General features: G+C 37.1%; 1 protein-coding gene across 5 annotated transcripts in view; it reads right to left on the bottom strand.

Annotated features, from left to right (window-relative positions):
• Positions 1–19017, bottom strand: part of phlpp1 (PH domain and leucine rich repeat protein phosphatase 1) — a 70258-nt gene that overhangs the window by 23938 nt on the left and 27303 nt on the right. For all 5 annotated transcript variants that reach the window (XR_010891870.1, XM_067362182.1, XM_067362180.1 and 2 more), the window contains exons 4-16: positions 18180–18328; positions 17759–17905; positions 15540–15767; positions 14877–15079; positions 14735–14795; positions 14517–14612; positions 12415–12570; positions 10849–11049; positions 8745–8907; positions 8119–8249; positions 4417–4533; positions 4145–4339; positions 3824–4052 (exon numbers count right to left, since the gene is read on the bottom strand). Coding sequence is in view for 4 of the 5 variants with exons in the window: in XM_067362182.1 (XP_067218283.1) it covers positions 3824–4052; positions 4145–4339; positions 4417–4533; positions 8119–8249; positions 8745–8907; positions 10849–11049; positions 12415–12570; positions 14517–14612; positions 14735–14795; positions 14877–15079; positions 15540–15767; positions 17759–17905; positions 18180–18328 (2076 nt within the window). In the remaining variant the exon portion in view is untranslated. The remainder of the gene's footprint in view (positions 1–3823; positions 4053–4144; positions 4340–4416; positions 4534–8118; positions 8250–8744; positions 8908–10848; positions 11050–12414; positions 12571–14516; positions 14613–14734; positions 14796–14876; positions 15080–15539; positions 15768–17758; positions 17906–18179; positions 18329–19017) is intronic.

Raw genomic sequence — 19017 nt, 5'->3', positions numbered from 1 at the left:
ATCGGGAGGGACTCGGAGTGTGTGCCCGGAGAAGAACTCTCACTCGAAAGTATCCGAGAAGATGGGATGAGGTGACGTCTGTAGGGAGAGCGGGAGGGGAGCGAGACAAGTTCTAAATCAACACTAAATTATGGTAAGAAAAATGGTCTAAGCCACTGGAGGCTGATTTAGGTTGCCTAAATAAATAAAAAGGAAGAGGGGAAACATGCAAAAGATAAAGGCATGTATGCAGCTATTTCTCATATCGTAATAGTAGGCAAATAATAAAATATAGGGCCTGTGATTTATGTAATTCTATGTTTCTTGCTAATATGCTACACATTGGGAAACAATATTCATTTTTCTGTTCAACTAGCTTACATAACCAGACAGTAAAATGTGATTTTTGTAACAATGTAACTTTTTTAAACAAATGTGATATCACTCACTTTAATATTTTTACTGTAAAGTTGTGCAGTTTTGGGGGATTTATGGTATTTTTTGTTATTTATTTGCCTCAATTTGTAATAATTGTATATAGTAAGTATATATATATATATATATATATATATATATATATATATATAATAGGAAAATGTTTATGTTAAAACCACTTTAAAAAAGATCTACATTTCTCAATTTAATTCAAAGTGATAGACATGAAAAATGTGCCTGGGTTTAGTGGACGATTGCTGCCATCTACTGGAAAGTAAACAACATTTTTTAAAATAACATGATTTTTGAACTACAGTCACTAGATGGCTAAAGAATTAATCAATTGTTCATGTTATAAAATCATTATTATACAATAATAAATGACTATATCAACTTTTAGCATTTTTGCACTGAATTGGAAATAATATTTTTGAAAAATACAATTAATTACAAGGCCATAGAGAACAGTGCCCAATTTGCAGACTTATATACTGAGGTTACATTATTTTAATATAGTCAGTCGGGAATTAAAGTTGGTCAGTCTAAGGCATGAAACTCCAGGGCTGAAAATGAGTCCCACTCCGGTCCTGATTGTGTTGGAAAGGTCTCGTGTGACATACAGTGAAAGTACAGATCCAGTGTCTACAAAGCGAACATGCAAATACTAAGCCAAACGGCCTTTACAACAACAACAACAAAAAAAGGTGATCATCTTGGATGACATGGGGGTGAGTAAATTATCAGGAAATTTTCATTTTGAAGTGAACTAATTCTTTAAGCAGGACAATGACACCATTTTTTTCTGGAGCTGCTGTGCAGCCAAAATTGTTTTCCTGTTATCACTATAAAGCTGCTTTGACACGATCTGTCATTGTAAAACGCACTATATAAATAAAAGTGACCTGGCTACCGTTATATATTCTTTTTGGAGCTTGAAACTGCTGGACTATTATTGTACAGAAAAACACAGCTGAAAGATTCTTATTAATACCTTATTTTTTTTTCACAGAAGGAAGAAAATCACATGAGTAAGGGCATGATGAATGATGACAGAAATTTAGTTACTCTGTGAACTATTCATTTAACTTTTATAAAAGCATCAGATAAGCAGAATCCACCTTTAAGTCAACATGAAATGGTATTTCACTTCCTTGTGACTCTTGAATGAGAAAAAAAATGTCAGACAGGCTTTTAGTTTGTCACAGTGAATTGGTGTGCTGATGTAAAATGGGCATTTAATATCAGAATGGAGTCAGAGCTGAATGAGCAGCCAGGTACCCCTATGCTAATGCTATTTTCAAATCTATCCTTATTTAACCAGCATTCAATTACCTTAGTAAATATTGGCAAGATTTTACAAAGGCAACAGCCTCAAACTAGGGGTATGCAATACTGACAAAAATGATCTTAATATGTTTTACATTTAATAAGACACTATAGTGGTGTTACCAATCAAATAAAATCAGTATCAACAAAATCCATTTTTGCACTGCAGAAGTGGCACAGAAGCTGCATCTAAAGCAGCATTTATTTACACTGCAATTACTTTTTAATGAATAATGATGAGATTAATCTATTTAAAATATTAGAACATAAAAATAAAATATTTTGAATATTGAAATATGATTTTAAATGAAATATGAAACTAAAACTACCAGTAAGTGGCAGCAAGTCTTAACTGTCTTAACTTAGTGAATCATTGAGTCATTCATTCAAACGATTTGTTCAAAACGCAGATTCTTTCAGGAATTAAGCAAGTGTTGCATGTCGCCCCAATGTGCATGATATACACTCTAATGTATATCATATTGAAATAATATGTGAAATTAGAATATGTTTCTCAAAGCATAGTATGTTGAATAGTATTTGCCAAAATCCCCAGATGGTCTTCTATTTCTGGTACATTTTATTTGATTTGGCAATATCAAACCTGATGAAAAATATTTATTTGATGTTATCCGTGTTATATTTTATCTGTAACAAGATTGTGAACTTTTATCAAGATACAAATAGCACAATAGCAAAACGTGTAGATACGTTTGGCAATTAATTAAGGTGACAGAATGCAGTGCAATTTTATGACGTGGTAGCAACACACTCCAAAGTATCTACTTTTTTTTTTTTCAGAAAAAGAGTACATACTTATAAAGCATAGTAAAAGTAGGCAAATTGGGATGCAGCATCTGTCATTGAATCATTGATTCGTTCAAAAACTCTGATTCATTCAAGAATGAAACAATAGCGTATGTTGCGTGAGTTGCAAACAGTTCTGTTGTGGCTTTGTTTGGAACTATTTTCGATGACAATATATAACCAAAACAGTAACTACAATTTAACTGACAATATTAACTTTTTGTTAACTGAACTGTTAAAATCAATATCACATTTGCAATCATGCTGCTATTCAGGAAAACAGCACAATTGTTCATGTGATACTGCTTAACTATATAATATAGAACAGGGGTTTTCAAAGTCAAAGACATTGGGCCTCCCTCTTAACACAATGTACACAATGGCGCCTCCCCACCACCCATTGTTTACTAATTTTCAATAGTGTTCAGTTTGCAGAGAGCCCCACACACCACGGATTGTTTGCACATCAATAATAACGGACTCTCGTCTCGTGTGCCTAATGCACGACTCCTGTATGTCACTGTAATCGTCTTTACCTTGATTACAATCGTCATCCATCAAAATTTTACTAGTACGATACTAGATTTCTTTATCCAACCGAGAGATGTAGTTTGCGTATAATTATGCTCATGCAGCGGTTGGGTGTTTTTCAGTCTGTATTTCACATCACAATGAGAAATGGCTTGGGATGCTCCAAAACAAATCACAGAATAGGAGAGAGATCATGCTTTGAAGCCAAATACACTAGTCTCTACATCATCTCTGCACACCTCTCCTGAAATGCTCTGGCACCCCCCTAGGGTGGGGCCCCACACTCTGAAAACCCCTGATATAGGGATATAGGGAATATAAGACAAAAACTCATGCTCATTTTGTCCCCATATCTTGAATTTTGGGGGCATTTTAACTGCATTGTAGTGCAGTTAAAGGACTCTTCAAGGCTTGTATGTGTTTGTGTTTTTTTTTTGTTTTTGTTTTTTTGCAAAGTGAGTAACATACTCAATGTTAGCTTCGTTAAAACAACAATTACCATATTATCGTAGAAGATACATACTACACACCTCTCCCTCAAACAATGGCTAAATAGCTATTGTTTGTTGGTTAAGATAAAAAAAACGACTGTGCAGACTCTTATTACATTTTGATGCAAAGATTTTTTTTTTTCTCTGGAATAACGTGCACAGATGAATAGAATAGTTCACAATAAGATCAGGAACAGTGAAACAAACTTTCATTTCATGTTGACTTCAATGCCAGGGGAAACCGTTCCTCATACCTCGGTGATGATGGCTTTATGCTGCCGCACACGGTTGTATTCTTCCTTGATACTGATGTTGTGCAGCAGCGATAGCGGAAGCGCCTTGCCGTCGCGACAGAGCACGGCCTGACACTTGCCCACATTAGCAGCAGTCAGGGTGAAGCAGCCAGCAGGGTCTGTGGGGTCGTGACGGATGTGACATAGCGCTGCCGAACCGCCCAGCTTCTGTCCTGCAGTGCCTAACTTCCTATTTACCGTAGAGGGAAAGGACAGACATATTTAGTATTAATCAAACGTACCTCCATACTAACTGTCACCACTTATTATGCATGCATTTACCTCTGCATGACCAGGAAGGTGTTGGTCATGTAGTCTTCTTCACTCTTGGTCCTGTGCAGTTCCTCTGCCAGTATGTCGTTCATGGTGCACTGGAGTAAATATGGCACCTCCACGTTCCTGTCACCGTCAAACACACCGTACAGAGCTTCTCTACTGCCGCAGAAGCTGTTCACTGACAGCGCAGCCACACATAGTCTGTGCAATGCAAATAGGGCATTTAATATCCATTGATACAGAGGATTTCTGAAGTCAGCTATCCAGTAGTCACTCACTTGTTTTTGATGCCTGAGGCTTCAGTGTAGCCGTGACTCCAGACAGCCGGCCCTCCTGCAGTATCATTGGCCGAGAATGATGAGGGGGGCGGATCAATTCGGAAACAGCGGATGTTACTATAAGTTGAAAGATGTGATCATGCATTATCAAATATGAATTCTTACAGTAAGTCAAAAGCACACGTCAAGTCACCCTGGATTGTTACAGATTGTTGCAAAACAGCTTCACTATAATAAACATGAAAATAATGATCAATGATGCAAACTTCATCAAACAGGAGACAAATTCTGCTGTAAAATAGCTCTAAAAAAGACAATAGTGTCATTATTCAGCTCAATTCAGATCAGTGTTGATTCAGTTCAGTTTAGTAACAGTGTCAATGTTGCAAAATTCATCACCATCTATGAGAATAAAAAAAAACATGCACAGATAAATCCAAATTAAACCCTGCGGCTCGTGATGACACATTGATGTCCTAAGACACAAAACGATCGGTGTGAGTAACCGAACAGTATTTATATCATTTTTTACCTCTAATACACCACTATGTCCAACTGCTGCATCCGGTGTGTGAGGTCTGAAAATGCAATCTGATCTCTCGCGCGTATACGTCAACGAGTGCAAGAGATCACTTCCTGTGTCAGAGTGCATTCAGACCTCACACACCGAATGCTCAAGGCAGTTGGACATAGTGGTGTAATAGAGATAAAAAATGATATAAATACTGGTTTCTCACACAAACGTCACAAGCCGCAGGGTTTAATTTGAATTTGTCTGTGCATGTTTGTTTTTTTTTTATTCTCATAGATGGTGTTACCGTTTCAATGCATTATATGACTGACAGATGGCAACGGTTGGAGTTAAAAATCATAATTTGTGTTCTACTGAAGAAACAAAGTCACCTACATCTTGGATGCCCTGGGGGTAAGCAGATAAACATCAAATTTTCATCTTTGGGTGAACTATCCCTTTAGGAAAAAAAATCTATTTCAGCTGTAAAGCAGCTCTACAAAAGACAAAAGTGTCATTATACAGCTCAATTCTGTCCAGGTTTTTGTTCTCATCTGATAATATCAGTGCATACAAATAACATTACAGAATATTAAGTGCATATAACAAACATGGTCCAAACTGAACACTCGTCAAGTGAATAAAAATGGCTTTGGTGCAAAAAAAAAAAGAAAAAAAGAAAAAGAAAAATAGGGGCTGGTAAACTTTTCACGCCACTGAAGCAAACAGCATTCATAGTGCTCTACAGCAAGTCTGGCTGATGCTGACACAATGACTTGTGCTATTTGATGTGATTTATTTATATCTGATTTATTCAATGTTTTTGCTTTCTCACTGTAATTGGACACTCCTGTGCTTCATACTGTAGGTGTTTATCATAAAAATATTACTGAAGTTGTCTGAGGACAATCAGATGAATTACAGTTAGAGCATATATCAATATTTGCTGAGAAAGCCCCTAATGAAGACCATTCAAAGGCATTATGTCAGGCAAATCTTGGACAGATTATTTTAAAAAGTGTCTTTACATGCTACATCAAGCCTTTTCGGAATGAAAGAACATTTATTGTATTCCTTATAGCAGAATTTATGTACTGCATTTTAATTGCATTGATTTTTTGTTTTATTATCATTATTATATGTGCATCATCTTTTGTAATTAATCACACTAAACTATTTGACAACACTCATTTTAAAGGATCAGTTCACTTTTAAATAAACTTTTGCTAATAATTTACTTACCCCCATGTCATCCAAGATGTCCATGTCCTTCTTTCTTCAGTCGAAAAGAAATTAAGGTTTTTGATGAAAACATTCCAGGACAACACATTTTTCTCCTTATAATGGGCTTGAATGGGCACCAGACGGTTCAAGGTCCAAATGAAAGTTTCAGTGCAGCTTCAAAGGGCTTTAAACGATACCAGACGATGAATAAGGGTCTTGTCTAGCGAAACGATCGGTCATTTAAAAAAAAATAAAAATAAATTAAGTTTTATAAGCACAAATGCTCGCCTTGCTCTGTTCTCGGATGCGCATTCGTGACGTCACGTAATACGCAATTACATTGAAAAGGTCACGCTTGACAAAGGCGGAAGTACCAAGTCAGTGTTTACAACTTGAACGTGCAAATACTAAGTCAAACGCCGTTTACAAAAAAAGGCAAAACAACAATGTCGGACGAGGAGAAGATGAGTTTTCACCCTGCCCTACCTTTTTGAACCGGAATACACAGAGGAAGAAATTAGGCAGATGGAAGAGACTGCTGCGGCGACACACACCTCTCCAGCATCGGGCAGACGTGGTGGTGCACATGTGGCAAATGCCAACCATTGCCAACAGAGGAAGAATCTCAATGCTGCCACGACTGGACCATTTCAATCCCGCCATTAGAATCAGTCGGTGAGTCCCTGTTTCCATTTCGCTGCATTACTGGACAAACTGGATTTCCACCGTTACTAAACAACAGCGTCGCACACCGGACGCGAAGCTCAGCACCGCGCCACGTTTTTAAAATTCGAACACATTGTTTTCTATGAGTGTACACACCAGTGGCGACATTCGGCGCCTGTCCGCGGTGCCCAGCTACGACTCAAAATCCTGCCGCGCCACAGAGCGCCATGTACATTGTTTTACATTAAATGTATATTATATTTCTCTCAAATTGTCATTAATGTACATACTGACTTCACCCTGTGCTGCAAGATACATTAGTTTTACACTTTAACAGCTTGAATAAAGTCTAAAAATGTATAATAAACGTAACCTTTTCTTTCATTTTGCTCTGTTGTGCCATTTTCCATGTACACTAACCACTAACACTAAGTGCGAAATATTAAAACATATGTAACATTTCCCTGTTGATGTAAAACACTCCCATTGTGCAGCTTTTCTATCAGGAGTCGAGTCAAAATTGAGCTTGCGCGTCCGGTGTGCGACCCCCTTTAGAGGTGTTTTTGTTCTGATGGAGAAGGGTATGACAGTCTGATGGCACTGACAACACAGGATGGAAGAACCATTAGTTGTTTTACCTTTTTTTGTAAATGGCGTTTGACTTACCGTGTGTCTCAATCAGCTCCCTAGTTCAGCAGTCACGGCACTGATTGGGGAATCAGCCACATTCACTTTCATGATATACTGATTCACGAGCTAGGGAACTAGGGAGCTGATTGAGACGCAGGGTTAGTGTTTACACGTTCAACTCGTAAACACTGACTCTGTACTTCCGCCTATGTCAAGCGTGACCTTTTTAACGTAATTGCGTATTACGTGACGTCACGAACGCGCATCCCCAACAGAGCAAGGCAAGCATTTGTGCTTATAAAACGTAAACGTTTTTTTTTTTTTTTAAATGGCCGATCGTTTCGCTAGATAAGACCCTTATTCATCGTCTGGCATCATTTAAAGCCCTTTGAAGCTGCATTGAAACTGTCATTTGGACCTTGAACCGTCTGGTGCCCTTTGAAGCCCATTATAAGGAGAAAAATCCTGGAATGTTTTCATCAAAAGCCTTAATTTCTTTTCGACTGAAGAAAGAAGGACATGGACATCTTGGATGACATGGGGGTGAGTAAATTATCAGCAAAAGTTTATTTAAAAGTGAACTTTCATAGTTCCTGAGAAATATGTACACCTGGGAACATTCTAATTTGCAGCATTGACAGAAGTGGAAAAACATGCATGTGTGCCCTTACTTGAGCTGCTCAAGAGTCTTGTGGTCCAGATTCAAGCGCAGGTTTCCTGTTAGATCCAGTTCCTGAAGTTTCGGAGGTAAACTCTCTGGTAAGGTAATCTCACTCAGCTCATTACAGCTCAGATCCACACACTACATACACAAGCGGAAATATATTAACGGCATACAAGCAGAAAGCCTGTAGCGATGATTGATTAATCATCTGATCTTGATTATTTGATCTATTTGAGATAAATTTCAATCACATTTAGCCAAAGATTATTTAAAAAAAAACACTCTGGTAAAGTACATAAAAGATAGTCAAGGGTCTTCCTTCATATAAAAATAAGGTATGTGGGTTTAATCAGACTGCATTATTAATGTATTAGGCAGGCTTACACAGCAATTAACATGAAAAACAAAAAAACAATTAAATTGTTAATTGCAATTATTTATATGACAGTTAATTGTCAGGACAAAATACAGGATAGTGACAGGCCCAATGCACAATGAAATCTCACTAGTCCAAAATACATAACATAATTTACATAACTCCATATTATACATCACATAGCAAAATAACGTAGTTTTGTCAACTTAGTAATGTGAAGAAAACTAAAAAAAAAACAACAGCGTGAGTGATCTGACCTTCATCTCCATGAGCTGCATGACCTCAGGGAAGACCTCGATGCAGTTGGAGTGAGCCACCAGCGTGTGCATGCGCCTGCAGTTCAGGATGGTGGTGGGCACTGCCTTCAGCCTGTTCCCACTCAGGTCCACCTCCTCCAGCTCCTCCAGCTTGGCCATTTTACTGCAGAACAGAGAATATTGATTTGATGAAAATATTCCTTCAGGAAAGTGCATGTCCCTGTGGACAACTGCTGGCTGGATTAACAGTAAGAGGAAGTGACAAACCAAACAGGAAAGAAGCTGGTATGTACTCACAAAGACAAATTGCTCAACCAAAATATATTAATATGAAACAGTGACTTAAGTTTTACTGAAATTAATCAATCATCAGTGTTTTTGAATAAAATAAAATTTAAAAACAAATTACAAAAATCATTTCAACATGTTGTTGTTCTTTTTTTTTTTTTTTTTTGCAAAGCATCTTACTATGTCACATAAATGTGTGTGTTTATTGTCGATTATTTTGTTAATCAAGTACTAATAATTTTGTTAAACTGGCCTTTTAAAATTATATAATAGAAAAGACTCTATTGAAGATAATATAACTTTGCATTTTAAAGAATGGAAATATCAATATCCACACAGATACTGTCTAGAAAAGATCAGCCCATAAAACTAAAGAAGAGGACTCAAACAAATATTAATCATTCACACATAAAATGATTAATATTTGTTTTTAATTAGCCAAATAAAACTTAGATTAAATCATCAAAATTTTGCATGTGTTCATAATAATTTTTAATCTTGTATGACAGTCTGGACAAAAATGTCCACACAATTTGGCATGTTTCATTGAGTTATCACAAATAAAACAATTGACTCCAAGCAAAACTACACAATATGTTTACAAATTATTTAACAAATTTATAATAATATTTGAATAAAGGGTGAAGATGTCAATTTTCCTATGCTGGCCACTACTGTATGTGTGCCTATCATGCTGTTTTATACTAAAAAAGAGATTAAAAATAAACTAAAAGCATTCGCAGCACTCTACAGAGAGCCTGGCTGATGCTGAGATGCCATGACTTGCGCTATTTAATGTGTTTGGGAAAAACAGCTAAAAAAGCAGCGTACAGTCAACTGGTTATTAGCAAAAAATTAACCTCAACAGGGTAATCAGAACCGCGACACAAAGCAGAGACGAACTGTACATTATCCTCAATCATTATACATGAAATATTGGTTCAGCTTGGATATTATTATTTTATTTGTAGATTATCTAAATAGTCCATTATAACATAAAATATGTGAAATCAAAGTGAGGGTTTGGACTTTATTTTGAAATCATGATGAACAAAAATGTAACTGATGGAAACATACTGATGTCTTTACTTCACGTAAAGGCAGAGAACTTTCATGTCTTAATGTCTGTTTTCCACTAAATGATGCACTCTGTATGTTGAAGAAGTGCAAAACTGTAAATAATGCAAGATTGTCATGACTGTCAGGTTTGTGTTTAAAACAGGGGGAGAGTTCACTGCAAAGATTCATGAATCACAAAATGCAAAAATGCCAGGATAATGTTGCACATGCTGTAAACTTTATTCTATGAATAAGACTGAATATCATTGAGCTTAACATGTGTCTGTGGAATTTTTGTCTCACAAACCCTTGTCCACGACATGCATCACTTTTGGTATTTTGAAGATTACATAAAAGTTTTTTTTTTAAAAAACACAAAAAACAATTTCTTAAAACGAACTTAATCGAGCACATAATGTATGTAGTCATAGATATGACCTTAGGCTATCAACAGTATGTGTTTGTGTAGCATAAGTCTGGGAATAAATTTGTCAAAGTTGAGGAAATTGTCCTTAGGAGACATCTTCAATAAGAAAATAATTCCTAAATTAAAAAAAACTAAAACAAAAAAACATTTCCCCTGGTTTCACAGACAAGGCTTAAGCTAGTCCTAGACTAAAATGCATGTTTGAGCTGTTTCAACTAAGAGCAACTTGTACTGACATATCTTCAAATGTCAGCGTCACTGCTAAGGCCTAATCATAGCTTAGTCTAAGCCCTGTCTGAAAAACTGGACCTTGAGGTTTAAAGTTGTCACCTGGCTGGGAAGGTCTGCAGGTGATTGTAGGCCATGTGCAGGATCCTCAGGTGTGTGTGTCCCGTCAGCTGAGGCACACACTTGTCCGTCAGGTGGTTGTTGGTCAGATAAAGCTCCTGCAAGATACTGCTGCTCTCTTCTGACAAACTGGATGCTGGGAGATTCTCGAGCTTGTTGGCTGACGCATTTAGACACCGTAAACTGAAGACAAATCACATGTTATTGACAGTGAGCTGACACAGAGTCTTAATCAAATGCAATATGCTCAAATGCTAACATTCAACTTCTGAGAGCACACAGTTACTCATTACGTCATCACATTGCCTATCAACCTGCACAGTTATTAGAGTTTTCAGCAGTGTTTTTTTTATTTTTTCAACTAAAAACGGAAAACTTTTTACGGTTTTGGCCATTCATATACATGACAACAGTTTTTTGGGGCCCTAAAAATGGATTGCATATGTAAAAAAAAAATATATATATATATATATATATATATTTTTGTAGTTTACACAGAGACAAAGAGACAATAACATATATATATATATATATATATATATATATATATATATATATATATATATATATATATATATATATATATATATATATATATATATAGTTATTGTCTCTGTGTAAACTACAAAAATGCAAATTTGTGAAAATGGTGACGTCATGTGCACGTGTATTACATGTTCAGATCTTCGGCATGTGCAACTACTTGACAATCAAAACAACAATAGCGGATTACAGGACTGTGTTTGCTCAAGATACTGGGTTTATTAATGCTTCTCCAGCAAAGTGAACATTTATTGCACCACTATTAGGACCAGTGGAGATGCATTATTTACAACTACTGGCCTTTAGTACATCATTTTCGTGTAACCCTTAGTTTGCAGTGCACACTGTGTCTAAACCAAACTAGATCCCCCATTCATACAAGATTACGAAAAGATTATAATCCATACACTACAGTTCAAAAGTTTGGGTGTTTAAGTTTATTTATTTATTTATTTAGAAATTAATACTTTTATTCAGAAAGGATCCTTTAAATTAATGAAAAATGACAGTAAATACATTTATTATAGTAAAAAGATTTATATTTCAAATAAATGCTGTTCTTTTGAACTATTAATCAAAGAATCCTGAAAAAAGTGTCACAATTTTCACAAAAATATTAAGCAAGCACAACGGTTCTCAACATTGATAATAATCAGAAATGTTTGTTGAGCAGCAAATCAGCATATTAGAATGATTTCTGAAGGATCAAACTATTGCTAGTCTAATAACGTCTAATAAAGGCTGGTCTTCTGGCTTTAGAGGTGTCTTGGACACTTTTCATGTGGTCAGGGCAGCTTAAACCAGCGAAGACCAGCAAACGCGCTTAGGCTGGTTGAATCATTTATCTTTTTCTGCAGGGCACATACAAACATTGAGTAAAATAATCAATGTTTAACTAGATCACCCTTGTTTTTGATATTTTCGGCACTGAATGGACTGTAAATATATTTGCAATATAAACTTGTTGCACTGCATTTTGGGATTGTTTTCAGGAGCATGTTTTACCTCTCTGATTTCAGGAAGAGATTACAGGGAAGCTCGACGAGATGATTGTGCTGCACATCCAGCACCTCCACGACAGGACGCTCCACGCGCTCCGGCAAACGCTTCAGCTGGTTATGACTGGCCAAGATCTTCCTCAAACTACCACTGCACAGCAACCTGATGGTGGAGATTACAGTGAGGTCAGAGTGGCAGTGCAGCTGCTCACATAAAACACACACACAGATGAAAACTTACACACTCTCAACTTTTTCCTTCTTGGCATTTCTCCTCTTTTCTGTCTTCCTTCATAATGTAGTTGACTTTAATAAACCTTTCTTTGTACATATATTGTTTGCTCTTTGACAAATTGCTCTTTTGTAAGTCGCCTTGGGTAAAATAATCTGCTGAATGCATAGATGTGATTAGCTGAAGCTACTCAAGTCCTTTATAGAGAGTTTTCCTGCACTGCAAAAACACAATTCAGTAGGAAACACTGGCTTACACTGCATGCTTGTATTCTTATAGGTAAATGTTCATGAGGATGAAATCACATGGCTATTTCTGTTTTGCATAAACGGCTTTTAAATTCCACCTTGCAGTCAATAATTGTATCCATTAAATCTCATCTTTGATAATCACAATGACAGAGAAGAGTCTGCTGACAAGAAAATTAACGTGACAGAGCTTGTAATAAAATGAGATCCAACATTGGCTTGGCTTTTTTGAGATGTTATAAAAACATCATCAAAGCAGCAGCTGTTTACCCTGTCGCTTAGTAACAACGGCACAGGATAAGGTGGCAAAATGCATAGCGCTGCTCACCTCACTTTTATATTTTTGTTTTTGAACCATAGGTTTTGTTTCCAAAACTTCAGTACGTAATGACACTAGCGTCTATTAGCCGTGAATGTACTGCAAATGCTCTAAAAAAAAACAAAATCGCTGAAGGCAGCAGAAATACAGCTCTCTGCGTGCTGTACACCAGTCACGCTCATTAGGAAACACACATTTTTATCAAATCATATGTCATTAATAGCGGTTCACTTCCATGATTTAGTACGATTGCGTTCATATCAACAGCGAACCGTATCGGTGTTCACATGAACCCTACCCTAGACCACCCTTTTTAAACAGACTCGGGTACGGTTCACAGGTGCACACCCGAGTGCGGAAGACAGCGTCCACATCATCCAAACAAACCGAACTCTGACATCAATCAAACCCGGGTGCGCACCAAAAGTGCTAGTGTGAAAGCACCCTTATTTTCAAGAAAGTACCGTGTCTATTAATGGGTAAAGCTACAGTAATGTTTTCAGCTGATCAGCTTGAGTTCCTTTCCATCAACGCGACAAAAGCAGAAAGAACCAATTATAATCAGTGACGCTACATGCGACGTGGCACAACAGCGTTCTGCCCCTTTCTATTTCTGAAGTACTGGAACAGATTTGCAATGGTTTTGTCGTGTCCCGTGTAGTATCAAGCTGGTGTAGACACAGTGTTAGAAGTATGTTTTACCATACAACAGTAATAAATTTCAATCCATTTCTTCAAGTTAAACTGAACTTTTATTTTGGTGGGTTGTAGTGAAGATCTTTGAGTTTCTGTGTATATCTGACAATAGTTTTCTCAAATTAAATGGTGAAATTCTGGTGAAGTGACTCTCAGAGCAGCTCTAGAAATGAAGTTCATGTGTTCATGTAGTGAGACAGCAGATGCTGAAAACACCACAAGCATCATGCTCACGTTTACTTGATTTTGTAGTAGATGAAACTGAGACATGTACTTCATAGACAGACTTCATATATCAATAGCAGTCTTTAATAATGTCACTTCCATATTATACAGTAAATTTTATGTTTATGGCTGAATTCCACGATTCAGCATTTTCTGCTGTGCGGAAATCATAGGGCCCTACATTTTGATTACAAATATGCAGACTTTAAATTACATGATTCTCTTCCTTAATTGTTAAATTGTCATTAATTACTGGCATCAATGTTGGTGCTTGCACAATGCCAGTCTGTTGCTATGATGACTGTCAATCATCAGGAGTCCAGGAGTGACTGAAATTTGGCTGTACACACAATCCACACAAACCACAGCAGTTTCACTCAGACACTCACCACGGAGGAAGTTCAGCAATGTTGTTGTGACTGATGTCTAGAACCTCCAGTTTCTTGCTGTCACTCAACCAATCAGGCAGAGACTTCATACAGTTCCTGTGAAAAAGCAAACACACACAGCTGATGACGCACATGATAAAACTTCATGTCATGATATGGGTTTGAGTGATTTCACATCAGATAATGACAAAGATGCAAGTGAGAGCAATCAAACTAACCTAGAGATGTCCATGTATGTGAGGTTGGAGGCCACAGGACTCATGTCTAACTCTTGCAGCTCTGTGAAACAGATATTGTAAAGCATTAAGCGAGCGGTTGGATGTTGTGGGTTAATGTGAGGCATAATGGTGTGTGCGCTACCGTTGTTGGAGGCGTAGAGAGCCTTGAGCGCGCAGCCGCGCAGACGTAGGCATGTGAGGCGGTTCCTTTGACAGTGCAGAACCTCCAGCCGTGGGAAGACGGACACGTCCAACTCAGTCAGGCGGTTATCACGTACATCCAGCTGCGTCACATGACGCAGAAACTCCGGCTCGTCAGGTACCACACTGGAGATCTGGTTCAGACTGATGAGATGGAAAATTCACCAACTTCATTGCAAATACACTACTGAGCCCAGAAAGCTACTAAAGACAAAAAGTATTTGTGGCGCACAAAAAGTATTCTTGTCACTTCATAGCATTAAGACTGAACCACTTTTAGTCACATGAACTGTTTTAAATTTGAAAGTGTTCATTATCTTACTGTCAATTGAGGCCTCACTGAGCCATCGGATTTGATCAAAAATATCTTAATTTGTGTTCCAAAGATGAACGAAGGTCTTACGGGTATAGAACGACATAAGAGTAAGTAATTAATGACATTTATGGGTGAACTAACCCTTTAATAATTTATTAGACTTAGCTGTTTTATGCTTGAAGCCATGTGTTCCAGTGATTTCAGTGTGAAGTGTAGACTAATAATCCACTAGTATCTACTATAACAACTAGTTTGGAATCCTTCCTGATAGATCATGCTTGCGCTCACCGGAGGTCGACGTGTTTGAGCGTCAGCAGACGGAAGGTCTGTAGCGTCAGCACCGACACTTTATTTCCAGCCATACAGAGTCTTTCGACGGCGGGCAGCCGCTCCAGCACCGATGGCACCTGTGTGAACTCATTGAAGGACAGACCCAGATAGGCCAGCCTCTGCAGACAACCCAGCTCCACAGGAAGAGCGCAAAGCAGGTTACCGTCCAGCACAAATGTCTGCAGACTTGACACAGAGCAGGACATGACCTCATCAACAAGAACAAGTAAATTACCCAGCAAACAAAAATAACTTCTAAGAACGTTTTGCTAACATTCACATTATGTTATGAATAAGGTATTTTCTGAATGTTTTTTTTTTTAAAATGTTTTAAAAAAATTTTTTCTTGGTTAAGAGAATGTTAAGGAAACAATCCATTTTATCATTTTGCCTACATTATGAGAATGTTTTCGGAACGTTCTGAAACAAGTAGTAACATTTAAAAACTGTCAGATGAACATCCAACTAAAATGTTTCAGGAAAAAAAAAACATTGCATGAACTATGCTAACGTTTTTAGGACATTATTAAAGACCAGATAACATTAAACGAACATTCTATTAATGTTACTGGAAGAACGTTTATTCATAACTTTGAGAGAACCTTGCCAGAAAATTAGCTAATATTAGCTGGGTATTACTATGTAAATGATCCCTTCTGCAAAGAGACCATCATTTATTGTTATTACAGTAAAACTATGGAAACTTGACTCTTGAGAGGGCTGGATAAGCACGAATTTTGTCCGGCAGGTGGCAACAGTGCAGTCAGTGTCACATGACAGCCTGCCTCTCATATTTACCTTCACATTGTAGAAGCTGATGTGATGTTAAGATGTTTCTCATTAGGTGATAAACATCTAGTGTTTTTTTTTTAATTATTATTATTATTTAATTATTATATTTAGTTGGGCATTATATTCCTAAATTTGAGTGTATTAGAAAAAATTATATGTTTGAACATTGAACATTGAATTTAGAAACACTATCTAAAAGTAAAAAACTGAAAGCAATTTGAACAAACTACTGTTTAAGATGCTTTGTGTTTTTTTCTTTCCATGTAACCCTGACATGTTTGGCTATATGTACTCTGTTTGTACAACATACTTGGTTTTCATTAAAAAATAAAATTCAAATAAAATAAAATAATATAATAATAATAATAAACAAATAATATAAAATAAAAATCAACGTGACATTTTTCCTTGGTAAGCAAACCAATCCACATGAAATAATGTATTTTAAACAGATTTTCTTTTAATTTTAAACATTTAAAAATATTATAAAGACAAACATATTTTGTTTAGAACAGCCTCCACTAACGAAACATTCACAATAAGAACAGAAAAGTGAATTGATGAATTCATTTCCAATGACTGCGATCACACGTCATTAAAGGTGATGTATGTAAGATTTTTTACGTTCAGATACTTTCCCAGTTTATTGTTTATTAACTATTAGTATGCCATTCATGGGTTTATCTTCCCAGAAAGTGTCTCCAAGAGTTTGGGTTGTGGCTACTGTAGAAGGCGGAGCCAGATGGTGTTTAGTCGGTGTGGAACCGTGACTGACGCGCTACATGGAAAAATAAATTCAGCTTTGGTTACAGAAGTGCAAGCCAAAATTTGCTGCATTTAGACCTTGAGATAATAATAAGTCATGAACACGTCAAAGTGAACTGGGCATTGCGATGCCACGCGCTACAATAGCATACAGCATCATCATGAACCCATTCAGAAAGACAAATGTATGAGTTTATAATGTTTTCTTTGAGGTGTCCACTGTAGACAGTCTCAAACTGTTGTAGTGTATCATGTCAAAAAATGCACCCCAGTGCAGATCATTTAGATGGGTTTATTATAAGCGAGACGCTCTCATTCGTTTGTTAATCTACTCAATTGCTTACTCATGACATATAACAACTCAGCTAAAAGTAATCTTATTATGTTGGACATTTTATTAATAAAGTAGCCTACTTTTATCTGTTGAGACCTGTTGCCTTCACAAGCACCCATAAGAGCTGTGTTTGTGATGGTTGAGTTTGGAGAGGTGCAACTTGCAAAAGAGGCATTTGCAAGGTCATTTGAAAATATGCTTTATTTTTGTAATTCCGCTAGTTGCAGCCAGTGTCGTAGAAAATGCTTGCTTCACTTTTAAACGCATCTGTGGCTGAAACACTCACTTGGTCATGCTGCCCACATCAGGATGGATGGAGGTCAGGTGGTTGCAGCTGAGGTTGACCTCTGTCAGCGTGCTAATGGAGCAGATGTGCCGTGGGAAACTTCCCAGCTGGTTATTAGAGAGATTGAGACTCCGTAAACGGGAAAATCTGCAGGAGAAGAGAGGAAATTTGGAGATTAAAATTTTAATAAAAAAACTAATCAATTGAATTAATACAAATTTAACATTTTTTTTTTTTTTTTACATTGTAGCAATAATAGTTCCCTATAAAATGTATTATTATTTTTTTTTATGGAAATAATTTAATACAAATTTATTATTAAAAACGCTGGAAATCAAATGAATGCTCATAACTTGACTTGAATTAATCTTAAAAATCAAATAAAATTTGAAAGATGAGCTGATCTGTGAAACACACTGACCTCTGGAGCTGCAGCAGTGTTTGGTCAGCAGGCAGGAAGTTGTGTTTGAGGTTGAGATGCGTCAGGTCTTGACTGTACAGCAGGTTGGGTGGCAGTTTCTCTAGACTACAGCAAGACAGATCCACCGAACTGATCCTCTGAGACACCATCTGACAGACATACACAGCTTTCATTCATCAAGGTATGAAAACTATAATAGTATCTCAATGATACTAAAATAACACTGGTTTTCTGGTTTAACAGGTGAAAATGGTGTGTCTGATCACTTAATATAGTAGCAGCACACTCTCCTCAACAACACAATCATTCATGACTGACAAATGACTTAGTAAAAACATTAATAACACAGCATACGTCACCCAAAACATGACACGATCACATTAACACAGCAGCCTGAAAACACTTTTCCTGCCTCTTGTGAGGTTTTTCTAATCTGAGGGTCCCGGTGGGCAGGACAGCTCTCACAGCACAAGGTTGTCTCTGGGAAAGGCGCAGTAAAATAGGCTGGCCAGGCCTGCCCTACTTGCGTTTGTTTAGGATGGTTCGTTCGTAGTAAAGTATGCTAAAGTAGGACTCACAACTAGGGCTTTTCACACTCTTCCTGTGATGGAATGATGGGGTGTCATTTTTAGGGCAAATGTAGCTTAGATCAGACTAATGAAAAGCTCCAGAATATCTGAACAGCTGTGTTTCAAGACTTTTTAAAGGTGCTGCAGTATGAACTATATTAATTGGTGAGAGTGAGTGTGTATGTAAACGTGCTACAGAATCACAGCAGTCTAAAGTCCATGAGCAGAAAAACGCACGCTGATTTACAGTAGGAGAACGTGTGCACTTC

Source organism: Chanodichthys erythropterus, chromosome 16 (genome assembly GCF_024489055.1).
Source record: "Chanodichthys erythropterus isolate Z2021 chromosome 16, ASM2448905v1, whole genome shotgun sequence".
Lineage (NCBI taxonomy): Eukaryota > Metazoa > Chordata > Actinopteri > Cypriniformes > Xenocyprididae > Chanodichthys > Chanodichthys erythropterus.
Note: the sequence above shows the minus strand (reverse complement) of the source record. Positions and strands in the feature narration are given on the sequence as shown.